Source organism: Schistocerca americana, chromosome 2 (genome assembly GCF_021461395.2).
Source record: "Schistocerca americana isolate TAMUIC-IGC-003095 chromosome 2, iqSchAmer2.1, whole genome shotgun sequence".
Lineage (NCBI taxonomy): Eukaryota > Metazoa > Arthropoda > Insecta > Orthoptera > Acrididae > Schistocerca > Schistocerca americana.
In genome coordinates, this window is record NC_060120.1 from 1,003,848,144 (window position 1) to 1,003,875,127 (window position 26,984).

At 45.4% G+C, this 26,984-nt stretch overlaps 1 protein-coding gene and 1 non-coding gene across 2 annotated transcripts in view; both read right to left on the reverse strand.

The window, feature by feature from the left end:
- LOC124596309 (histone acetyltransferase KAT6B-like) overlaps nucleotides 1–26,984 on the reverse strand; it is a 276,099-nt gene that overhangs the window by 65,560 nt on the left and 183,555 nt on the right. The window contains exon 3 of the mRNA XM_047135411.1: nucleotides 19,500–19,715. Coding sequence (XP_046991367.1) covers nucleotides 19,500–19,715 — 216 coding nt within the window. The remainder of the gene's footprint in view (nucleotides 1–19,499; nucleotides 19,716–26,984) is intronic.
- On the reverse strand, nucleotides 20,396–20,470 carry Trnat-ugu. Its single transcript has one exon. It is a non-coding gene; the product is annotated as a tRNA-Thr (tRNA).

Consider the following 26,984-nt stretch of genomic DNA (forward strand, 5'->3'; position numbering starts at 1 on the left):
CTGGCTTCTTAATTCAGGAGGTCTGCTGGTAGCAGAGGCACGTACACATGATCCTTGATGCAGCATTCACTCTAATATGCTGTTACAAGTTTCAACGATGTGTGATTATCTACAGTTGTGGATGAGCATCCACTATCATATTCTGCATGGAATTTAGTGGCTAACTGAAAAGCTGCATCTGGTATTTTAGGGAGTCTTTTCTGTCATTGATTTTACATACAAATGAAATACTACGGAATACTGAAGTTAGCTAGGGTAAAGCAACTGGCATAGAGGACAGGGATGGTTTGACGCTCATTAAATTATTTAGATTGATGCCCACTGCACCCAGAAGTACATTTGGTTTATATTTAGGATGGTACAGGATGCCATCTATAAAAGCTTCAGTGTTTAAAGTTCTGCTGAGAAATAATTTATATGTTTATTTATACTCACTGACACAATCAATATTCATCACTGTCAGCTAATGGAAAATTATGGCTGTACTAATTTGACTTTTGAAGCAAAACACTAGTCATCTTTCCAGATGACAGTCTCCAATCCAAATGGATGCAACAGCATAAGCCCATTAAAGATCAGTAATGGTTCACATGTGCTGAAGTGTCCTAAATGCTTAAACAGTGCTCAGAGGAAGATACCATGTGGTACCTTGCTCCACCACAACAAGCTTGAACACTGAGAGATGTATAGGTGTCTTGATTTTCGTTTTTATCAAAGTTTTAGTTCATTTTGGGTACGTTTCTCTATGCACCAAAAATGCTGAAGAAGTACTGTATGGGCAGTTACAGAGACATGGAACTTTTTTTTAAATTATGGTTTTAGGATGCATAACTGCTACGGTCATAAGCACTCATTCTGTGGCTTAGTGAAGGGTAAAAAATCTAATTTTAAATCGGCAGCAATGGGATCGAAACTCTCGAAGGAGAGAAAGGGAAACTAAAAACGAAAGGAAATCCGAGAGAACTGCTATTGAAGGGGGTTGTTTTCCCCAAAAGAGAGCTTCAAATGATGGACTTCATCTCACTGGTACTGATAAAATCAAGGACGTGATCAGCTGAGCGCGTGTCATCTGCTAAAAGGGAAGATAGATCAGGCGACAGCTGTAAATGGGTACGTAGCGGATGAAAACAGGGGCACTGAAGTAAAAGGTGTCTCACTGCCCATGGTTCAGAGCAGTGGGGACAAAGTGGGGGAGGATCATCACTTTGGCTAAAAAGACAATGTCCTATCTGGCGTCTAGTTAAAATTACCTCTTCCTGATGATGAGGCCGGGAGGAAGAGGACCAAACACAGGAAGAGGTTTTACATCCTGTAATTTATTGTTGGGAAGTGTAGACCAATGTGTGCGCTATACAACGCTCTGTAGACCAGTAAAGGGAACTATGCGAACAGCGGGCTGTGGAAGAGAGACTGCAGCCTTTGCCACTATATCGGCTGCCTCGTTTCCATGGATACCTACATGCCTTGGGATCCAGAAGAATGCCACAGAGAGACCCCCCCAAGTGGAGCATGGGGAGGCAGTCCTGAATCCAGTGGACCAGAGGATGGACAGAATAAAGAGCTTGGAGGTTGAGAAGAGAGCTGAGTGAATCCAAACAAATAATATACTGTATCCACTTACGCCGGCGGACGTATTGGACAGCCTGGTGAACAGTGTAAAGCTCCACAGTAAAAACCGAACACTGGTCGGGAAGCCGAAATCTAATAGTGGTGTCGCCAACAATATAGTCACTCACAACACCACAGGTGGTCTTTCAGCCATCAGTGTAAATAAATGTGATATCCTTCATTTGTGCACATAGAGCAAATTAGAAGGAAAAGGAATATAGCAGTTGATGGAAGCGGACTCCCAGTGACAGTAGAGAGGAAGGGTGGCCTGCATACCCTAAATCCAAGGAGGCGTCAAAAAAAAGGGCATGTGTCAGATGAGCAAGCATGGAAGACAGATGACTAGCCTAACAACTCAGAAGGACAGCTCACTGATTGGACAGTGGAGGTTCAGCAGTCTCAGAGTAAAGGCTCTCCATGGGGCTGGTGTAACAAGCTCCAGACGCTAAACCCAATCCATGGTGGTGGACAGAGTCTAGACACACAAGAATAGACAGCAGTGCGGAGGATTAACCTATGCTTCCACAGTCCAATTTCGAGCTCACTAAGGCACAATATAGGCTGGGGAGGACCACTCAATCCGCTCCCCAGGAGGTACCATTCAGAACACAGAGGGTGTTGAGGGATTGCAGACAGCGAGCCAAAAGATAAGAAACATGGAAAGACCAGCACAGTAATATAAATCTCCAGAATTTGACGACACCCACAAACGGAGGGCCGACAGGGCCTAGATGTAGGGAAGGTGAATAAAACTCTGTACTACACCAAAAATTTACACAGACGATCTTACTGGGAGAAAATCTGAAGCCGGTTTCAATGCTCCGTGAGTGGAGGCATTCGAGACATCGATCAAGAAGGCTGGTCTGTTGAGAGCTGTAGAAGATTGTAATATCGTCGACAAAGAAGGAGTCCGAGACACTGTGAAGGAGACAATCCATAATTGGATTTATGGCGATGGCAAACAATACAACACTCAGCACGGAGCCCTGGGGCACACAGTTTTCTTGTGTGAAATTACAGGAGAGAGTAGTGTTCACCCACATCTTAAATGTAAACTCGTCATAAATTCACGAATGAAAAGTGGCAGCAGACCTCGAACGCGCCAAGCGAACAGAGTGCGGAGGGTGCCTGTCCTCCAACAGGTATTGTATGCCCTCTCCTGATCAAAAAATATAGCTAATGTTTGGTGTTTCCTGATAAAATTGTTGATGATATAAGTGGAGATAGCAACAAGGTGGTCAACTGTAGAATGATACTTTAGGAAACCGCATTGGGCAAGTGTTAAAAGTTTTTGGGACTCCAGCCACCAGCGTAAATGGTAATTTACCATACGCTACAAAACCTTACATACACTACTCGTTGAAAGAGTAGGTACATTTTCTGGGAAAGGTAATGTCAGTCCAAATTCGATTATAAAGGCGAAGGAGGTAATGCAGACTATGGTACGATAAATACAGCAACATTTGGACTTGGATGTCATCCGGTCCTGGGGTGGAAGAGCGAGAGGAAGAGAGTGCGTGATGGGAGTTCCCGCGGGGGGGGGGGGGGGGAAGAAAAGAAAAGGGGGGGGGGGGTATTATAGCTTTCGAAATTTTGAGGTTAGAAAGCAGGAGGTCACCCTTCCACTGCTCGTTTCTCCAGGAGAAAGGCTGACGGGTAATTTGAAGAGCTCGAAATCTCAGCAAAGTGTTGACCCAATGAGTTAGAAATTGCGATTGGATCCACTAAGGTATCTTGCACGACAGTTATCCCAGACATCGGGGAGAACTTAGACGTGCTGAATAACTGTCGAATTCAACTACAAACAGATGAGGGAGTGAAGCTGTTAAAGGAGCTGGTAAAGAAGTCCCAGCTTGCCTTCTTGCTATTGCAGATGGTGCGACAGCATCACGCACGTAACTGCTTAAAGCGGATACAGTTGGCCAATGCAAGATGATTGCGGAAAACGCAAAGGGCACATCTCCGCTCATGTACTGCATCACGGCATGCCTCGTTCCACCAAGGAACTGGGGGACACCGGGGCAAAGGGGAGCTACGAGGTATTGAACGTTCCACGGCTGTAAGAATAACTTCCGTAACATGAGTGACCGGATCGCTGATGCTAGAAAACTGATGGTCATCAAATGTTGCTAGAGAGGAGAAAAGTGTCCAATCAGCTTGGGCCCATAAATGGCAGTTGTGGCTGTAATCGAAGGACACATGGAAAAAAGTTACTTGAGTGTGTATCAGCAAGAGAAAACCATTCAAAGTGCCGAGCTAGCTGAACAGTAAAGACTGAAAGGTCAAATGAGAGTAGGTTGACATGGAGGCTGACAAAAAAAGTAGGTTCCCCAGTGTCGAGGCGAACGAGATCCGTTTGGTGGAATAGGGTGCCTCTCGGACAAGGACGTGGAGATCACTGAAGTGGGTGGTGGGCACCTGAAGTCCCCAACCAGCAAATAGGAGGGTGGGAGCTGACCAAGGAGATGAAGGAAACCAGCTCTTGGCCTCGGTGTGGACAATGGAATGTATATGGTACAGAGAGAGAAGGTGTAGCCAGAAAGAGAAAGACGTACAGCGACAGCTTGGAACTGTTTGAGGATTGGGTGATAATAGAGTGTATCTCAGGGAGAAGAATCTTAAGTCCCCTGTGTGCTGGAGCGCCATCAACAGAGGGGAGATCAAACTGGACTGATTGGAAATGAGGGGAGACAAAGCGGTCATGGGGACGTAGCTTTTTTTCCTGAAGACAGAAGATGACCGGGGAAAAGGTCATACGAGAATCAATAATTCATCCCGACTGGAGCAAATTCCACGGATATTCCAATGGAGAATTGACACAGGGTGGACAGAAAATGGAAAAATCTCACCACGGTTGCTGTCAACTCAACGACCGCTGAGAGCCGGCGACCGATGGTATGGAACAGCATTCAGCCAACGGCAGAAGATCCTGATCCATAGGTTGTTTGAGAGGCAGCTCTTGCCGCCAGTGATCAGCTGGTTGATCGGCCGCCAGCGGCACGTCTCTGTGACACGAAAGACGGCCTATGGTGGCGCTGTAGAAGAGACACACTGTGGCGGAGAAGGAGAGGAACACTGTTTCTTATGAGCCTTCTTGGAAGCAGGAAGTTGAGATAAGGGAGGAATTAACGGTTGTAAAGTGAAGGTGAGATCGCAAGTCTGCATGGCTACCTCATTAGTAGGCTGAGGAGGGGTGAGGACAATGCTATATTTACTCACTGGGAGCACAGTGGGTTTTCTACTGGCAAATAACTTACGAGCAGTTAAGGTGAACACCTTTTCTTTCACTCGGATTTCCTGAATAATACATTCATCTTTAAAAATAGGGCAACCTCTAGCCAAAGCAGCATGGTTACCCATACAGTTGATGCAATGAGGGTATGGAGTGTGACAATCATCCTGATGGGCATCGCTGCCACAGGTAATGCATTTGCCATATTGGAACATAACTGGCTGGTATGATTAAACTGCTGACACTGATATCAATGGGTAGGGTTGAGGATGTAAGGGTGAACTGAAATTATCTCATGTCCCACTTTAGCGCTCGATGGAAGTTGAACTCTGCCAAATGTCAAGAAGAGAGCGGGGTTGGCACAAATTCCCTTTCATGACTTGATGTCCGGCCGTTACACCCTGATCAGACAGGTAATTTTGAATGTCCTCATTAGATAATCCGTTGAGTGATCTTGTATAAATCACCCCACATGATGAATTTAATGTACGGTGTGCTTCCACCCAGACAGGGAAGGTGTGTAGCAGTTAGTTCGAAGCTATGTTTGTGCCTGGAGGGCATTGTCGGTTTCTAATAACAAGGTGCCATTTTGTAAACAGGAACAAGACCTGACATGACCTGCAACTGCGTTGGCACCTTTCTGTACAATGAAAGGGGTGACTGTGGAGAAGTCTTGACCTTCATCAAACCAAGAAACAACCAGGAGTTTTGGCACTGATGGAAAAATTGTCCGTAGCTGAGTCTGGTCTAACTTTCTCTTGTGGGCAGAAGTTGTAGAAGTAGAGAAAACCATTGCAAAAGTATCCTCCATGATTACCGGCGGCTTCAATGGTCCGCCCCTTCCTAGTGGGGACCCTCTCTCAGGGCACTCCTGCCTTACGTGATTGTCCACACCTCAGGTCATACCTCCCGAGAAACGGAGGAACGACCAATCACCATGGTCGGAAAGTACCAGCTTGGGCAATCACCCCTCCCTGGGCGGGAAATTATGCGTTACCCTGTCACCGGCTACGCATGGGAACATGTGGGTCAGCCTCCAGACACGCACAGGGAGGAAGGAAAGACAAAGGAAGGAACAAAGAAAAGTAAAGAAGAGAATAGGTCTCAAATGCCGCAGCGGAAAGAAAGGTAAAGAGAAGAATCAAGGAAAAGAGAGGGACAAAGTGAGGACAGAGACTTTTCAGTGTAGAGAGAAAAGAAGAGAAACCACGTCTTACAGTCATAAGCATCCGTCTCTGGATGTAGGCACAAAACATACTCTCAAATAGAGGGAGAAGAAGCAGAAAGGGGGGGGGGGGGGGGGAGATCGGGGTCAGGGAGGTATGTGGAAAGGGATGGTATGCAGCCCGGAAAGGGAGAGAGCTGCACTAGCTCAGGGTCCCGTGCTTGCCGCGTACCTATCCACAAGAGTTGTGGACCCCTTTGGGGGGGGGGGGGGGGGGGGGGGCGGACATGGTCTGCCTTTGACATACAGTTCAACAGTTCAATAACCTTTTTACAGCAGGTACATAATGGCCCTTCACTGGGTGTTTTGCAACAATGCATCTGCAAACAATTCTGACAACTGAACAAAAACTGTTACATAATACAGTTCCAGAAACCTTACTAATTACTTTGTTCAGTTAGACTTTCCATCGTAAATAACAATATCACCACTCAAACGGTAAGAGGAAAACTACATGTACTATGTGCTCCACCAGGCCGGTAGCCCAGGTTTCCTGCTACATCCATCACATATAGTCTTCTTCGAAATCCAGGAAATGAGTTCTCATAGCATCGCATACCTGGACTACCATCATAGTGATGCATGTGTGGAAATAGGGGATAAAATCTGTAACAGACCACATGAAGTGGTAACAGCAAAACATTACAGCCATTTTGCCAAGATAGCTTTAACAGACCATACAGCTTCATTCATGGGCTAGGACGAGGCAGAAAAAAGTTTCCTGCGATTCATGAGAATACAGTGCTGCACGTAAACGTTGATTGCGTTCAAGCATACACTGGGGCAGGTCTTGTCAATTGGAATAAAGGCCATAGCTGGCGAAGTTGATGAGAAGCAATCACTAGATAGTATACATTGTTTTACAAGCACAAGAAAATGCAGTGTTCATAAAAGAAACGAATACGTGTAGACTTGCCATCATTTAAAAATGAGTTAAAGTAAGAGTTTATCTTTGAGCAGAAAATTCAAAATGTTCAATATGTGTCTGTATATCCCTGAAAGTAGAAGTTTGGCATAGAACACCATTATACTTCAAAAAGATGAATACAGTTTACTTTTGGATTCTGAATGGATGGGACAGTTAACTCACAGTAAAATGAGCAGTTGGACGACATCTGACGAATGTGATGGAAGTTGCTTTTGTCACAAGATGTCTACAACTTTCATTCAGCATGTATCATTTAAATTATGAAGTAGTACTGTTTTCAATATTTCAAGGTGGCAGTAATGACAGTCCAGTGGCACATGCAAGTTATAAGGTTCCATTTACCACAGTATGAGCTAAAAAAATGTTTGCTGATGGTGAGTTCAGAACAAGAGTGCATCAATGAGCTGCAAGTCTTTTGTGCCCACTGAATGTAAATTGGTTACAAGTGCCAGTTTTTCTCAGGTGACTGTATATTGCCGCATAAGTGCCAGGACTTGTTGCATTTACCAGTATTTAGCACATTAAATGCATAAAATTGGACACTGTATCTGTCAAGAGCACAACCACCGGCGTGGACATCCTAAAAGCCGTCTAAGTAGCTGTCAATTCTGCTGATTTCCACAGGGAACATTATGTTGGTTTAATGATTGAAGGGACCTAACTCCAAGGCCACCACTCCCTCCTACCTGGAACAAGCAAGTCAACAAAACTTCACATCGAAGAATGGGCTAGTGTGCAAAACCCAAATAAACAAAACCGCAAGGTCTACAAGGCCAACAAAGACTGGAGAAAGGAACAATGAAGAAGGAAGGGGGAAAGTAAGAAATATGGGCAAGGTGCCCCATGCAGGGAGCAGCTGGAGGCCATCAAAGGCCGACAGTGCGATGGGGACACTTAAATAAATAAATAAATAAATAAAATAAAAAATAAAAAAAGGGGCTAGCTACATGGACAGGGTGAGAGAAACACAGGAAAAGAGTCAAACACAACACGTGAGAAAGGGAAAGAGCACTGCCACTGGGGCAGACCACCAAGCCCAGTCAGCCACTGTCCGGTTGGGGCTGAGGAGGCAACAGAGCATCATGCCAACACTTCAATGGGCTGACAAGGCTGAGGCACCTCACTTAGAGTGATAAAAAACCCCTTCATGAGTAAACAATAAAAGCAGGTCAGCGGCCGAGGCATCCTCAGCTAATTTCAGTGGTAGCGATATGTGGATCTCCATATCTGGAAAGAGCAGCAGATGTGTAACACACACACGATCACCTTTTGTTGGTGCAGAAACCACAATTGTCGAACTGCTGCCTCCATTAGGATGCCGATCGTGTGCCTAGTCCAAAAATGCCAGTTGCCAATTGTATCCCACATGGTGTAATGTGTCCAGCATTTGTAATGTGGTGATAGCCAGCCGTGAGACTCCTGTAATTTAGGCACAACTGGATCAATGCTTTGTAGGGCCCTAGCAGGGTACAGTGGTCCGCACACCAGTTAGTGTCGTTGATGGGCATTGAGGTGCGACCAATATGTCTGCTTTAGTTGAGAAAGATGTCAACTGGGCATCGAAGACAAGTCCCAAAAAATGATGTGAGTCTACCACACTGATGGACTTACCATCAAAGTACAGGTCCAGACAGTGATGCATAATGCAGGTCTTGGCAGCTGAAAATTGGAAGCCATGAGCAAGAGCCCGAGACTGAGCTCAGGGCATTGCTCACTGCTATCTGCGTTCACCAGCATACATTGCAACTGAACAAAGACACATGCAAAAGTCATCAGCAATGAAGGGGAAACTGTTGGCCCTCCAGCTACCACCAGACCATTGGTAGCTGCTAAAAAGAGAGGGACACTTAAAACAGAACCCAGCGAACATTGTTCTCCTACAGATGGGAGGTGCTACGGGAGGTGTCAATCTGTACCTTGAAAGTGTGACATGAAAGAAAGTTCAGACAAGAATCAGGAGCAGCCACAGAAGCCCCACTCATATAAGCTGGCAAGGATGTGGTGATGTGTGGTATCATAAGCTTTATGCAGATCGAAGAAGACTGCAATGAAGTATTAATGGTGAGCAAAAGCCATTTGGATAGTAGACTCCAGGTGGACTGAATTGTCTGCAGTAGAATGGCCTTGGTGAAAACCACCCTGGGTTGCAGCCAAGAGGTCCCAGAATTCAAGAACCCTATACAGCCTTGGATTCACAATACGTTTAAGTGACTTGCTTAGGACGTTGGTTAAACTGATTGGATGAGAACTGTCCATCTGAAAAGGCAGTGGGCAGATACTGAACTGACACTGAGGCCTGATCAAAATCCTCAGCAATAGAGCCTGGGCTAGTGTGCATAACATCCTGGAGAGAAACTCCCTGATACCCGCAGGACGACGACAGCCAAAAATGCACCTGATCTTTACCCATACCTGCAACAAACAAACCCATTTCTGCTGTTTAGGAGGTGATTGACAGATGGATTCCATTTGTAGTGTTGGTGGGCATTACAGCAATCTGTAATAGCCACACCAATTTCAGAGCTCTACCAAGGAACAATCTTCCATTGGGGATAAATCCGAGGAAGAGGGAATCACTGAAGCAGCATCATGTCGTTATATGGTGGAGCGCTTGGGATGGCAGCCGAGGAAAAGGCATCCCAATGCACATTAGTGAAGCCCACCAGAAAGGCCGTACAGGTGTGTGATGCTGATGAGAAGATAAGACAATCACAAAATGATCGCTGTCACACACAAAATGATCGCCCTCACACAACTCTCCAAGGAATCCCGGGCTACAGACGGAAATACCAATGGCCGAGAAAGTGCCACGTGCTACACTGAAGTGTGTGGGAGCTCCAGTGTTGAGGAGGCAGAGATCACACCCTGCCACCAGATCTTTAGTTCGCCCCGGTAGCTGAGTGGTCAGCGTAACAGACTGTCAATCCTATGGGCCCGGGTTCGATTCCCGGCTGGGTCGGAGATTTTCTCCACTCAGGGACTGGGTGTTGTGTTGTCCTAATCATCATCATTTCATCCCCATCGACGCGCAGGTCGCCGAAGTGGTGTCAAATCGAAAGACCTTCACCAGGCGAACGGTCTACCTGACGGGAGGCCCTAGCCACACGACATTTCCATTTTACCAGATCTTTAACAATCCTGGCCCGGACAGTGGTCACAGTACCACCCCACAGAGGGTTATGGGCATTAAATCCCAAAGGAAAAAGGAAGGGAGGAGGATGCTGTTGCAGGGGTCGAGAAGAGTTGGTAATGTAGGAGGGGAGTTGAAAGAGTGCATATTGTTGAAGTGGAGTCTAAATGGATCTGAATGGCTAAGCTTCCAGTTCAGTACAAACAGGAAGCCAGGAACTAACGATGTCTGTGCGGACCAATGTACAGGCACCACTGGAACTTCACGTAAGGCCGACCTGGTTCCAGCAAAAGGCTTGGAAACCACAAAGAGTCAGTGAGTGAGTATCCATGAGACAAGATTCCTGCAAACACAACACAAACAGCAGAGTAGAGAGGAAGAGGGGACTGCAATTCCAGAAGGTGACAATAGTAGCCATTACAGTTCCGTTGAAGCACAGTAGTACAAGAGTACAGATGGACATCACCACCACCACCACCACCACCACCACCACCTCCTCCTCCTCCTCCTCCTCCTCCTCAGAGTGTGAGGAGGTGTGGTTGGCAAGAGAGGTCACAGCAATATCAAGTTCCAAAAGAGAACAAGTGTCCTTGAGGCTCACACAGTTTGGGTCCCACGTCCTACTGTAAGTACCAGGCTTCTTGTCCTTGAGACACGGGAGAGGGCTCCTAGAGAGAATCCCATATCCACAGTGGGTGCCAGAGAAGAAGGTTTTCTTCACTGGCCAAGGCAGGTACTGCCACGGAGGAGGAAAGGAAAGGGGAACAGTACAGAAGTAAGGATGGAGGAGGAGAAGAGGATGCAATAGAAGCAAAGGCTGACATTAAAGATACTGGATGGAGACGGTCTACAGGCTTTATGTTGCAAAAGTAAACCATAACTGATTTTTTCTGCGAAAGCCAAGATGAAAGCACCGGTGTCAACAGATTGTCCTTAGGACCTCTCTGGACTCACTGCATGAAATGAACAGTCCCGAGTTCCCTGTGGAAAATAATACCCTGGGTTGTATTTAAGGACCTGTAAAGATTAATGCTCACCGGAATGTCTCGTAAGCACTCACACGCACAAAGGTACGACGAGTGACTGGGAGGTGTCCTACAGTGGGGAAGGAGGAGGGGAATAACATTTTGTTTTCGTTTTAGGGCACAAAAAACGACTATTCATATGCCTCATGTCAAAATTGTAAAAAACAAAGGCAAAGAGAGGAATTAAAAAGGACTACATGTCAATACCAATCGATGGAAGAGAAGACAGCTAATAACAGGGACTTCGACGAAGGCCTATAAAATATACCATAGAGAAATGGAGGACCAGAACTAAAAATTACATGGCCTTCGATACATTGCTATGACAGATAAAACGTAAAACACGGTCGACAGCCCCCATGCTGTTCGCTAGAATGGCCGATAACTCAGACAGTAAACCCAAACGGGAATGTGAACAGTTAAAAGAACGGAATTACACCAGGAAATGGTGGATAGTTAAAAGTTGGGCGCAATGTGCACAAAGTGGTGAGGGAGTACGACTTTACAAATGGCAATGTCTAAAAAGACACTGCCCAATATGCAACTTAGTTAAAATGACCACCTCGTGACAAGAGAACTGAGAGGAAGTCAGCCAAAGTGACATGATCTGCTCACAGACAGAAACACTGAGATCATCGGAGGGAGTCTAAGAACTAGCAGGCTGAAGTACAAGGACTGCAGCCTTGGCAGCAGCGTCAGCAGCCTCATTTCCTGTCGGACCCACATGACCAGGAACCCACATGAACATCACAGTGGGCTCCGTCAAGAGTGAGCAAGTGACAGCTTCCCTGGACCTGCTGCACTAAGGGATCGACACTGCACCACACAGAATCTTTGAAGGGCATTGAGAGAGTCTGAGCAGATGACGCAATTGAAAGGCCTGTGTCGTCAGATGTACTGTGTGGCCTGATGTAGGGCAAAGAGCTCTGATGTAAATACTGAGCAGTATTCCGGAAGCCAATACCAAAAAGTGTCGGCAAGAATGACAAAGACACACCAGGCACTGCAGTCAGTTCAAGAGACATTAGTTTACACGAAGGCACTATCATGAAACTCCATGCAAAAGTTGTGAAACTGAAGGTAAAGGTCAAGGTGAACACGGGCCGCCGCACGTAGCCAAGTTGGGGAAGGGTTCAAACCCACTGGGAAAGTTGCAGAGAGCGTGAAGTTATGCTGCCACAGAAGAAGCCGAAAGCAAACTCCAGAAGGTAACAGTAAAGGGATGCGCTCCATACTAGTGATCAAAAGAGTCATCAAAGGAGGAGACATAGGATCGGTGGCCACACATGGCAGACAAACGGCATGCATATTTGCTGAGGAGAAAGTTGCAATGGTAGGACAGAAGTAGTTTGGCAGATTCTGCATACAGGCTCTTAACTGGGCTAGTGTAAAAGGCGCCAGTGGCCAAACGGATGCCATGATGGTGGATAGTATTGAGACGGCGTAAGAGTGACTGACATGCAGATGCATAAACAGAACACCCATAGCCTCGTTATGAACGGGTGGTGGAGTGGTACAAGTGGAGGAGTGTGGTTTGATCTGCACCCCAGGAAGTACCATTGAGGATAAGACACGTGGGAGGTCGAAGAAAATTTCCTATCAAGCATGAGCCCCAGGAATTTCATAGTTTCAACGAACACAAGAGCAACAGGCCCAAGATGTAAAGACGGTGCAAGAAATTAATTGTGCCACCAGAAATTCGTAAAAATGGTTTTATCAGTGAAAAAACGAAAGGCACTGTCGATGCTCCATGAATAGCAGTGTTTGAGACACTGCTGCTAAATGAGACAAGTTTGTGGAGAACTGAATAGATGGCAAAATCATTATCAAAAAGGGAATCTGAGATGCCCAGTGGAAGGTAAGCAAAGAGAATGGCGCTCAGGACAGAACCCTGAGGCACACCGTTTTTATGGATAAAGGTGTCTCACAATGTAGAACCCGCATGCACCTTGAAAACTGCCCTGAAGGAAACTGGGCAGGTGGCCACTGAAGCCCCACGTGTAGAGAGTACAAAGGATACCAGTCTTCCAGCAGGTGTCATAGGCTTTCTCCAAATCGAGAAACACGGCCACAGTCTGGGATTTCCACAGGAAACTTTGCATGACATGGGTGGACAAAGAGACAAGATGGTGAACTGCAGAAATCTACACTGAGCAGTGGTTAGTAAATTGCGAGACTCGAGCCACCATACCAGCCAGACACGATACATACGTTCCATCATTTTGCAAACACAGCTGGTGAGGGAAATGGGGCAGAAGCTAGAAGGAAGGTGTTTGTCCTTACATGGCTTAGGTACGAGTATGACAACAGCATCATGCCGGCGTTTGGGAAACGTGCCCTCTGCCCAGATGCATAAGTATGAAGCAGAAAGTTCTTGCTCGCAAGAGAAAGGTGCTACAACATCTGAATGTGAACATCGTCTGGCCCTGGGGCGGAGGATCGGGATGAAGTGAGAACATGATCTAGCTACCTCCTAGTAAAGATAGCAATGTAGCACTCACAATTCTGAGAAGAGAAGGGTATCGCACAAGTCTCCTCCACTAGTTTCTGATGGAGGAAGGCAGGGTGACAGTGGGAGGAGCATGAAATCTCCACAAAATGGCAGCCCAAGGTGTTGGAGATAGCAATAGGGCCCACGATGACATCGTTTGCTACTGTCAGGCCGGAAATTGGCGAATGGATTGTGGTACCAGAGAGCCATTGGAGATTGGCCCACATGAGAGTGGAACTGTTAAAAGAACTAGTGGATGAAATCCAGCTAGCTTTCTCGCTATCTCGAAGAACATGATGGCAATGTGCATGCATTTGTTTATAATAAATGCAGTTTGTCATCATAAAATGACAGTTAAAACACAGAGAGCATGTCTCCATGTGCACATTGCCCCACGGCACACTCCTGTCCACGAAGGTACCATGTCATGAGATGGTAAAGAGGAAGTGCAAGGAATGGAATGTTCTGCTGCGGTAATGATAACATTTGTATGGTATTCCACCTGGTTATAACAACTGGGAAAATCTTTTTCATCAAAGGTTGCCAGGGAGGAATAGCCTCTAGTCGGCCTTAGTAAGCTTAGTCTGTTCAGAGATGGGGTAGGAGTCAGCAAACCAATAGCAGACGGGAAATGGTCGCTCGAGTGTGTGTCAGAGAGAATGGACCACTCAAGACGATAGGCAAGCTGGGCAGTACAGAAGGATAGATCCAAATGGGAACAGGTGAGTGAGGAGTCTGAAAGAAACATGGGTGCTTCTGTGTTAATGTGGAAGAGGTTAAGTTGATTAAAGGGTCAGCCAAGAGGGCACCTCTTTGGACATGTTCTGGGAAACCCAAAGGGGATGGTAGGCATTAAGTTCAACGAGCAGCAGATAGGGATGGGGCAGCTGCCCAATAATCTAGAGGAAGTCTGCCCTGGTGACACAGAATGACAGAAGGGTGTAAGTGGTACAAAAGGAAAAGGTCAAGTGAGGAAGGAACACAGCAAACCGCAACAGCTTGAAAATGGGTATTCAGGGAGATGGATTGACTATGAACATCATCCCGTATGAGCAGCATGACGCCCCCATGAAATGGAATGCCGACCTCAGGGAGGAAGGTCAAAACAGACCGGGAAGAAATGCAAAAGCTCAAAGTGATCGTGAGGACGCAATTTTGTTTCCTGAAGGCAGAGAACAAGTGGACACTGTGATTCTAACAGCAGCCATAAATCCTCTTTGTCAAATTGAAGGCCGCATACGTTTCATTGGTGAGTCACGACGAGGAAAAAATGAAGGCGTGTCACCTCGGCAGTTGCAGAGTGCCAGCCTGTGAAGGCTGACAGCTTCAGGGCACAGAGGCAGGAGACCTTGCTCCACAAGATCTAAGGAAACGTCAGCTTTTTTCTGCTGTTGGCCTGCAGAGTCCAGCACAGAAAAACGGTTGGTGGTGCGCACCAGAGACATGGAAGCCGGACGGGCAAGGTTATCACGTGACGACACCGTCAAAAAGGATCTTTGAGTTGGCAAATAAGAAGACTGCTTGCCTTCGACTTCTTCGAGCCTTTCCAGTTAGCAGAGGAAGACTCAGGTGTTGGTTGGCTGGACTGACATAGGAAGTCTTCATGGGAGCATTCCTTCTGTCCTTCCTGGCCTACCAGCTGTGTAGCTGTACAGTTTGATGGCTTGTTGCACAGCTGGACAAGGAGACAGCAATGATACCATGACACTGGGTGATTTCACAACCTCAGAGCTGAATTCAAGGTAGCAGGTCTGCACGGTCATGTCCTTCATGGAGCGAGATGTCGCAAGAACAGTACTGTAAGTGCCAGACGGTAGAATGCAGGGTTTGCGACTAGCTAATAATTTGCCAACGACCGGGTAGGATACTTTTTACTTACCTGGATTTCCTGGTCAGCCCATTCATCGAGATACACAGGACCATCTCGAGACAAGGTGGCATGGTCGCCACTGCAGTTGATACAGCGGGGAGAAGGAAGCGGACAATTGCCTTCATGTACATCCTTATCACAAGGTTACACATGTCGCCAGGTATTGACAACGACATTCGAGTGTGGTTGAAACGATGAGGGCAGCCGCGCCACGGGTTCACAAGGTACCATAGCCTGCTTTGATCTTGTATGGAAGAACCACTCTGTCAAAGGTGAAAAAAAGTGTTTGTATGGGCACTAAGGAGGAATCTACCTTTTTCATCACCCGATGGACAGCAATGACACCCTGGTGAGAGAGGTACGTTTGCATTTTGCCCTCGGTCAGACTGTTGAGCAACCTAGTGTAAATTACACCACAAGAAAAATTGAAGTTCTATGGTCCTCAATACAAACAGGATAGCCATTGAGAAGCAAAACGGCAAGCAGTTGTCGCGGTTGCGAATCAAAAGTAGGCTCCAAAGGCAGAGTGCACCACTGCATAAAAAAGAGCAGGATTTCACAGGGCTCGCAATTGCATCAACATCTTTCTGAATTAGAAAAGGATTTGCCGTTGCAAAGGACTGACCGTCTTCAGTATGGTAGATATGGGCCGCAAAGATGACGGCTGACTCATTATGAGAAAATCCCCCATGACTGCCAGCGTCTCTGATGGCACGCTCCTAACTGGGAGCCCTTCATAGGGGCCCACCCACCTTTGGCAATTTGGGAAGGTAGTAGTTCAGGCAATCATCCCCCCCCCCCCCCCCCGGGCCTGGACAGTAACAGGAGGTATGTGCAAACCTGACCTGTTGACCCTGGGCTAGGAATTATACATTACCCAGTCACACTGGGCAAGCCTTCTGGAGTGCACAGGGAGGAAGAGGAAAAAGAGCTACCTCCAACACCGAAGGGGAGGAATGATAGGAGAAGGGGAACGAAAAAAGAAAGAAGGAACGAAAGACAGTGGAGAGACTGTTCCGATATCAACGACTGAATATGCAGAACACATTTCCAACACCCAGTCAGATGGGGAAAAAGAACAGCAAGAGGATGGACATGCTGCAAAGCTGAGGCCCTGTGGTAGCCAAGCACGAACACACCAAAGAGTGGTGAGCCCATGGGGACGGGGTATAAGAACTGACGTGAAAGAGAGAGCTCTTCCCCAAGTGGCACACATTATGGGAACAATGTAGAAATGGAGGTCAAATCCCAAGGGGAACCATAAAAAAGCCAGAGGCAGAAAAAAAACGAGTGGGAGTGGTAGCACAAGACAAGACCTGAAAGGAATAGCAAAACCAAGGGAATAGCCAGGTCGTCATAAAGGGAAGCACCAAGGAGGAATGGGGGATGTGGGTGGGAGGGAGGAGCAGGAACTAGGATGGGAAGGAGTGGATATAGGAAATGGAATGCAGCCAGGGAGAGAAGAAAGGATGCAATCTTTCGGGGCCACAACATGGGTGCACACATATAACACCCCGCCCCACACCATCTCATCCCATCCCATCCCATCCCAGGTGCATAGGTGGCACATCTGGTGTCAATGACAACAGACAGAGCACCTGCAATGAAAGGGGAGCACATGGGATTTGTTGGATTGCTAAGAAAGAAGCTGCAGTGCACAGAAGAATTATTGTACAGCATTCACTACATTTTGCACCAAGAGGTGCTCCATGCAAAAGCAGCAAACTACCTTATATTTCTGGTACAGGTTATGGGACATATGAATGCTTGTAACACCAGCTTGCAAGGTGAAAATAAATCAATTTATGAAACGACAGAAAGCTTGCACTGTGGGAATGATATCTTTCGTCAGAGAACGCAGCACATTTCCCTACTCTGTCTTCTGTCCACGAAAAGAATTACAAGGAGTTCATTTCTCTAATTAGTACAATAAAACTGGAAATTCTCAAGTGATTTGGGGATGTATTAAATCAATCCTAAGCTTTCGAACTGTTTGAGAGACCATCTACTACTAATCCTAACAATTGCAAATGGAATTAATGTGATTTTAATCTTAGAGAGAGGTTCCTTTTGCCCAGACATTCAACAGAATTTTTTCAAAATGTTCCATAGCACGAGTTTCTTCACCTCCATTACAAAGCCACGAAAATAATGTCAATGTTTGACTTGTCATACGTTTGAGCTGGATTCTCGCGTCTTGAAGATGCGTTCACAAACATCTGATGGGATACCGTTAATAACCCTTTAATTTCATCCTTCAATTGGTGCATAGTTGGTCGTTTGTTCAGGTACACTTTTGATTTCACAAATCCCTGCAAAAATGTTACAAGGTTTAACATCGCATTATCTGGCAGGCAATTCCTGGTTGCCAAGCAAAGAGAGAATTTTTGGGGAAACTTGTCATTCGGCAGACCAATCGTTTCACAGGTTGAGAGACTCGTCGCACCATCTTGCTGGAACCAAATATCGTCATTTTCATCAATAAGAGTGAAAAACCAATCAGGAAGCATTGTTTCGGTAGCGGTCGCCGTCCACAGTGACGGCAGCCCCTCGTCATTTTCAAAGCAAGTGCGGGCCGATCACTTCTCTTGCCCAGAACCCACACCATACATTCGTGCGTCTTTGATGCATCTGACCTTAGGCAGTCACACGCGGATTTTCGTTACCCCAAAATCTTGTACGCAACGATTTTCAGATCTATTGAAAGGATTTCGTGCAGTGAACTTGGTGATAAATCCAATTGTAGAGCACGTCGGCGAACCGACTTTCTGGAGCTTACGGTCAAATTTTCACGTACGATAGGACGCGGTCGTCTCATTTCCTTAACGTCTGAGACAGAACCAGTGGTCTCAAACTTCCGGATCAACTTCCGAACTGATCATTCGGTTGGAACAGCTTTACATCAGAGATGTCATAAGCAATTCAGGAACGGTTGCCGTGGGACTTTCACACTGTTTCTGTAATAACCTTTCATCTCTCGGATACGTTGCTAAGTTGTCATCTCCTCCATGACGAAATTAAACGTCAACGAACAATCCTCACCACACAAAAGCTATCAGGCTACTAATAGGAAGGATCGCCGGTAACAAACATGAAAAAAACCACAGCTGCCAACAGTCATATTAAAAAAAGGGTGCAAGATTCAAATTCGTCCTTACTTCCCGGACGCCCGTTATAAAATAGCTTATCACCTGCCTATATCCACATAATATGCCTTTATCTACTTTTAGCCCTTGAAAACGGCCAAATTAACAAGATAAAGAGAGTTCTTCAGCGTCAGTTTTCACCCTTAGCACTGAGTATTAGCAATGCCCAAATTGTGATATTACAAGGCGATTTTTGAGCAGAGTTTCAAAAAAATTAGAATCAATAGGAGAATGATGATTATTTCTTGTAGTATTCAAACACTTCTCACCTGTTACGAAAAGCAGCGAACGGTGGACGGTCTAAGTCTTCTTTTATTTATCTATTTAGTTTAATATTTTGATTGCAAGCATCTTGAAACTGAGGGAGTTAAACTTTATTATAGGAAATAGTAGGAATAAAAAACCGAAAATCAGTTATTTCAGGAACCGGTCATTTTACGCGATTTTAATAGACATGGTTAAACTGGCGCTGTTAAATAACTATATAACAGAAAACCGGTTGTTTCAGCGATAACCGCCATCCCTTGCTCATGGGTCCCAGTCAAAAAGCCTAATCAAAAATCCAGTTTTATTTTTGCAGAATGTGATTCTGTTACCGGCACTTTCCATGTGCAGTATCTTGGAGTACAGGAGCACCTGTGTACCAGTTCTGTTCACAATATAAGAAAATACTCCAGGGAAACTTAAGTCATCTGCGTGTCCTGAATTTTAGATCCTCGTCCCCAGGACACTCAGCAAATTGAATCGATCAAAACTACACGCACCCCCTTACCCTCTGGGCGCCGCAAGCACGAGTCTGACCATCGCTACACCTGAAACGCCACGCTAATTAGTTTTGGCGTACCTGGTCCTTGGGCTGGGAGCAGCCGGCGCAGGTGCGGCACTCTTCGCAGTGCCACGTGGAGCCCGCCGACAGCACGGTGGCCAGCTCCTGCGCCAGGCACGACAGGTGCACCGAGCTCCCGCAGCCGGCACACTTGCGCAGTTCCTCCGCACGGCCGTTCTTGTTGCGCGACGCCGTGCCCAAGCATTCCCCACAAATGGGCAGTGGCGCCGAAGGCTGCAACAACACCAACAATATGCTTCATTATATGCTTCTGCCTTGCAGTTCAGCGTAGACAACTTTTTTGGAAAACCCTAATGACAAACGTCAGACAGAAAAGTATTCATATTTAAGTATTCTCTTTTGATTTAAGTGTTGATTTCTGAATTGGATAATACGAAATAGGATGAATGGAAGTAGTATTTCGAATGACACAAGTTTACTGTTACCTGTCACTGTTTCCTAGCATCCACAACGCGTTTCGAATGCTTAAACCTCCATCATCAGATGGGTTTACATATGTTTGTATGACATAAAATAATCAGCAAGAACATTATGACCATCGACTTGCTTAATATCGGTGTAAACCCGTCCAGGCGATAGCAGCGTCAAATGGCGAGAAATGACTGCTAATCAGACACACGTACAGTACATGTCGTATCCAGTGAACGTGCAGTCCGTGTGGAGAATTGGGAAGGCGCGCAAAATTTCAGAGTTTGACCGAAGGCAGATTGTGATCGCTCGGCACGAGCATTTCGAAACTACAAGAGTGTCAGGTGTTTGAGGAGTCCTGTGGTGTCTTCAACACATGGTGAAACCAAATTAGAATTATATTAATAGCGTCGGCTGCTGACAGACTTTGATATATATATATATATATATATATATATATATCAACATGGACAGGTGAAAATGTGTGCCCCGACCGGGACTCGAACCCGGGATCCCTTGCTTACATGGCAGACGCTCTACCCATCTGAGCCACCGAGGGCACGGAGGATAGTGCGACTGGATGGACTATCTTGCGCACGCCTCCCGCGAGACCCACATTCTCACCTTGTATGTCCACACACTACATTCGCAGTGTCCCACCCCAACACACTCATTACTCGTGGAAGACATTCTTACCAAGTCCCGTAAGAGTTCGGGGAACGTGCGTGCATCCGCACAGAAGAAGGTCATGGCCGGTATTGCCAGAATTATATACTTATATGGATATGGTGTCTGTTCTTTCGGACATGTCCATAAAAGTGAAACCACGTCCAGACGACGTGGGGTTGGGTGGCCACTCCTAATTACAGATGGCTGGGCAGATTGGTAAAACAGGACAGTCGGCGAACTGTGGCGGAACCAACATCAGACATTTATGCTGGGCGGAGTATAAGTATGTCTGAACACACAGTACACTAAGCACTCCTAACGATGGTGGTCCGCAGTATGCGCAAATGTTAACACCACGACTGAAATGGGCACGTGACCATCGGCACTGGACACTGGCGCAGTGGTAGAGCATTGCATAGTCTGTCGAATACCGATACCTTCATCATGTCGATGGAAGGGCGCGAATCCGTCGTCTTCCAGGGGAATAGCTCCTTGACACCTGTACTGAGGGACGGAGACAAGCTGGCGGCGACTCAATACGCTCCGGGGAACATTCACGTGGGCATCTTTGAGTCCAGTGCAGCTCGTGGGAGGCACCATGACGGCCAAGCAGTATCGCAGACTGGTTGCAAATCACATACACCCCTTCACGACGATCATGTTTCCCGACGACAGAGGCGTTTTTCAACGAGATAATGCGCCATGTCACGAGGCCAGGGGTGTGATGGAGTGGTTCGAGGAACAGTGGCGAGTTCCAATTGATGTGCTGCCCCTCCCCCAACACATCATACCTGAACCAGATCGAACACATTTGGGATGTGATTGAACGTGGCGTCAAGAGTTCATCGTCTGCCCCCAGAATTCACGTGTACTGGGTGACTACTACTACTACTACTACTACTACTACTACTATTATTATTAATAATTAGTATTATCATCATCATCATTATTATTATTATTATTATTATTATTTTGTTTGGTTTGTGGTGCTCTCAACTGCGCGGTTATCAGCGCCGGGGGAAGTCCCAATTTTTAACTCAATTCAATCTAGCAACGGTCACGAATGATGATGAAATAATGAGGACAACACAAAATCCAGTCCCCGGGCAGAGAAAATCCCCAAACCGGCCATGCGTACTGGGTAACTTGTGTGGGCAGATGTGATGCCCACAACCTTTAGCGAACTACCAAGGCCTCACCGCTTTATTTGCCACGACGCGTCGCCGCTGTTATCTGTGCCAAAGATGGACATACCGGCTATTCGGTAGATGGTCATAATCTTCTGGCTGATCAGTGTGTGTGTGTGTGTGTGTGTGTGTGTGTGTGTGTGACGATTCAGTAGTCACAGGCGCCTTTCTCTGTCGTAACAAATCACATGTAAACCATCGTACTTCGTATTTTAAAATGAAATTGTAGTTGTCTCAGTCTGTGAAATGACAAGACGGCCATTAGTCGCCATGTGAGGACCATTTTGAGGTTATACAAAGAAAATTATACACAGAAATATTGTAATTTAAAATCACAGTCAAAGTAAATATTAAATTAACAAAAGAACTAAAAATTTAAAAGTAAAGAGAAAAATCATCATTTTTAAGTTTGCTTAACGATGAAGTATTCTACGGATGATTAAGAAAAACGAAGTTGTTTTCTGCTTTGCAATCAAGATCACTAGAAGCACCAGCGAATACAGAAGAACGGAATGTATACTGCGTGAACTCAGGCCCTGCCTTATGAGATAGATACAAAGTTTTTGAATTCAAACAATACAAACCAAGAACATACTGGGCATCTTTCCCTGAAGCATACATAAATTTCAGTTTTTAGGAAACTTATTCACAGATTTGATAAGAGCCGATTGCTTTTTATTTGTACCTTGTTACGACGTGCCTTAATTTGTGGCTTTCTGTATTTTGGGTTACAGATGTTTTTCTTTCACAGTTTGTCATCTGCAACTGTAGAGAACTTACTGTAATTTACACCGAACACTGGCGTGTGAGGAGTGCAATTCTATTGTCACGTAACAAAAAGAAAATTAAGTCCCCTGAGTATGCTGTGACTTCAGCGAAACATGTCTGGGTGAAAGGAAGAAAAAATTTTGCTCAAAGCGGAACCTATCCAAAAACAAAATTTATTTCCTCCAAGCAAAAATGTACACAAGGGCGAGCTTCAACTCAAGACGAAACGAGTAGACGAATATACTCCCCCTCCACCCACACACGTCTATCTCAGTGTAAATAACACTACCTGCTCGATTCGTAATAAAGGAGAAGAAAAGCCAATTATGTGATCAATATTTTTATTTGACAAATGCCGAGAAGAATGTCTGGGGTGCAATGGCAGTTGACAGTAACAGAAGAAATAAACTGGCCAAAGAAAGTTTTGCACAACTAGCATGTCTGAGTAAGAGTGTACGCTTACATCCAAGAGGAATAGGGAATGGAAGAATAAGCATTACGAAACTGAAAAAGTAGTGAATCAAAATCAAAACAGTAGCTAAAAAAAAGGCACTCTGTTCGAAAGTGGAACTCTTTGAGCCTCTGTGAAAGCAAAATCTGGTCGAGACGTTGCTGATGTAGCCTCCCCAACTATTCGACGGTGCCCCTCCTAAAGCCATCCGGTGTGCGAGAGGGGTTCTAGTGACAACCCATTGTAAGTCTTAAACTGTCCCAATCGGCTTCGTGTCAGAAGATACTGCAGGTCACGTCATTCCATTCCATTCATTCGTTCCTCCTGAAGATAGGAATGGTGGGTTCATGAGCTACCGTCTTTACAGTCCATTCTATCACCATAAAGGTGACTGGAGGGCTGGAAAACAACCATTAGTTGGAAGATATGCACAGCCCCCAAATTGGCCTCGATAGGACGGAGCGGCGTCATGTCACATTTGGCCTCGATAGGACGGAGCGGCGTCATATCACATGACACACTCCTACAAACGTGGGGGCAGCATGTCTTGAACAAGGCGTTCCCTTGCGTGCCGTGGCCAAGGTGGGTGGGAGGAGGAGGAGGAGGAGGAGGAGGGGGGGGGGGGGGTTGCGCTCTGTTAGTAACGAATGCCTAGAGGCCAAATTAATTGTGGGGGGGGCCGCTCCGTACTTTCTTCGTCAACGCACCCCTCTCACTTTACTTCAGAACGACAAAGCGCAATTCTACTGTGCATCTAACAAGGGATTTAACAGGCCACAAGTTGTGTTGATGTTGACCATGGGTGACTGCTACGAGGCAGGTCTTCAACATTTTCTCCCACCATGGCAGTTGAATGTTTGAATGACATCGCTACGGTGAACGCAAATTCAACGAGCTAACTTCCCGTGTGATACCCACCCTTTCCGTAAAGTGATAATGTATGTACGAGGCAAGTTCCGTGAAAAACCACATTGACCCTTGCAGGACTAGAGACCGCGCACTGTAATGAGCTGCACAGAGAATGCGTATTTACTTATATCTCCATTCCACGGCAGAGATTTCCCGTGGAAAAAAAATTTCACCTGTTTACTTGCTGGTTGTTTCGCGTTTTCCGGGCGAGTTAGTTATTCCATTTTCGTTATTCATCGAATGAAAATCCAAATACAGCATCAATTAAACACCCCGAAAAACACTCACAAAGAAAGTTACTCATTGTGAAAATACAGAAGGGAGATACAAAACTCATTCCTTATTTATACGATAACATTGACGAATATTGAAATTTCTCAAAATATAGAACATTACACTGCAAAGTGCCACTACGGGCCGAAAGTCCAGGGGCCGCATCTCGTAAAGATACGAGGAAAGAAGAGCGGGAGGCGTACGAAACCTTGTTTTCTTAGTAATAACAAAAAAATTAAAAAAACTGGGTCTATATGGCTGCGGATGACAGCACCCAGTCATAGGGCCCCTTGCCAAGGTTACGGACAAGATATCAGTGGGACCTGCGGCGAAGTTGAGACTTCGTAACGGCGTCGGTGGCGGAAAAAAACAAATGCGTAGCGTCTCCACTGGAGAGGACGGCTACAAAAGGCGTGTTAGGCGCAGTCTAATCAAAACCTGGCAGAAGACCTAGGGATAGTCCAAGTGATTAACAAAAGCTGATGAGCAACATCCCCACCAAAACCAAATATAACAGAAGTTTAGCCTCGAAAAATGCTAGGGCATTCCCCGCAGTCTACGTGCATTATCACACTACTGCCCTCTGTGACCGATATGCGAAGGCCATCGAGTCAAGGACAGGCTACGTTAAAGTAGCAGGTCCTAACAAGAGTAGCAGCTTTGGATGTTGAACCAATGGTTGGAACAGGAAGAGTGATCGTCGACATGATGGAGACTAGGAAATTGACAAATGCACAAGAGACACAATGGAATGGAAATAACGCCAGAGAATTAGGACGTGGAGGCAAGTTGTTGCATTGATGCTAATAGTGAAGGGAGAAACGGTGTGGGTATGATCCTACAGAATAAGTTGAAAACAAATTTAGTAATTGCAAGTACGGATAGTGACCACATTGTAGGTGTCACTAAGGAGGGTTTGGTCTTTCTGGGACGATCTTGAGCAGGAATTCGTCAGTATACCAGACAGGGAAATTTGTTTCTAGATGGTGCCCTGAATGGAAATATCAGTAAAGCCGAACAGGGCTTTTGTGAAGAATGCTTGGTGGTAGTGGTCATAGCGGAAAAAAAGGAGGAATGTGAGTCGTGAATTTTGCTTTGCCATTTGACTCAGCGTTATGCAACACCTTTTTCCAGAAAAATAAGAGGCACACAGTAACATATAAAAGCGGTTGTACAGACAGTCAGATGAATTTCCTACTGCGCAGAAGGTATCAGTTACAGGAAGTATAGATCCACAAGGTTATAAAAGGGGGATATGTAACGAGACAACATGCGAGTGTTAGTGTTAGAATGGATGTACCGCTTTATTAATAGAACAAAACAAATAGTGCAAGGTGCACAGAAGTGGTGCAAAACAAATGGTGACGCTATTTGGGAAGTAGAAGATGTGCGTGACAAAGCATCATGGGAAGAACCCCATGTAGACAGTGAAACTGAGCGATAAGGTACAAGAGACAATCAAGGCGGAAAGGTGCCCAAAAAATAATGGGATTAAAATGATGAGAGTTACACGCAGACAAATAAAATGGCTAGAAAGACTGTGGCAAAATCAAAGGCAGGTGTATGGTCTATGAGGAACTGGAGAAAACTGAGACGGGTGCGGAGAGTTTTAGAATAGCTATAGCACAAGGTAAAGCAACAGAAAATTTTAGTCACGTCTAACAAGAGTGAGGAGTATTATAAATTATTTCGCTACATCACGGATCCGATTATCCTCTGTATCTCTAATAGCTTTAGTGATCGCTTCTGTGATTTCGTTTTTCAATATATTTTTTTTAAGTAACAGAGACGCTGAAAATCTCCTCACTTTTGCCTTTTTTCTTCCGTTTGTCTTCATACAAGCATGTGTTTCTTTGTTACTTGTAACATTAGTAATAATAATAAAAATAATAATAATAAATAATAATAATAATACTACAGTTCACTTAAGTTTTTATTTACTAGATAGCAGAGTTCACTAATGCAAAAATTTAGTTAAAATCCTTTTACTGATGATGTATTCAGAATTTGTTTATCTTACAGCTACTAAACTACGTTGGAAAGCGATTGGTTTGGTGACGTTGATTTCGCCTCAACAAATACATATTTGCGTTTTCTAGAAGTCAAACCTTGTACTCCAATTTTCTCACTGAGAAGTCCGTTTAATGTTTTTGTGTAATGCAAGTCATTTGGGTGCATTATACCCCTTATCATCACAGTCCGCCTTCACCATGCTTTTCTCCTGCCCCACTCTGCACCTGACGCACCTGACACTAAAAGAAATTCGCTGTAATACAGGTAGAGGAGTCGTCTTTGGCCGACTTGGATTATAGTACTATTTAATGGTGAAATTCTAATAATTCGTGTTCTTTAATGTGTTTATGTTGTGGTCAATGATGTATCCCGCTTCCGAACAAGTAGCTTTCAGAGGCTTTTAAGTTCAATCGACATTTTCTATTACGATCATTTTATTACAAATTCATTCTTTAGTTGGAATACGCTACAGGAGGGAATGCCACTCCACGAAGGAAGAAGTTTTAAGAAAATATGGGAAAAATATTGTAAACGCCTGCTCAAAGCGGAAAATTCGGTATCAGTATTTTGGAGGTGTGGCGGTGAAGATGAACACACTGACTTGATGCAACAGACATAGCACGAAGAAAGAATTCCAGGTGACTGGAGAAAGACTACAGTGATCCCCATATTCAATGAGGGGGCTAAAATTCAGAACTGTAAAAATTATAAACGAATAAAAATAATGGCAAATACAACGAAAATCGGACTGAAAGATGAATCAGACAAGAAACAGCAATAGGGAATAGCAGTTCGGATTCATGC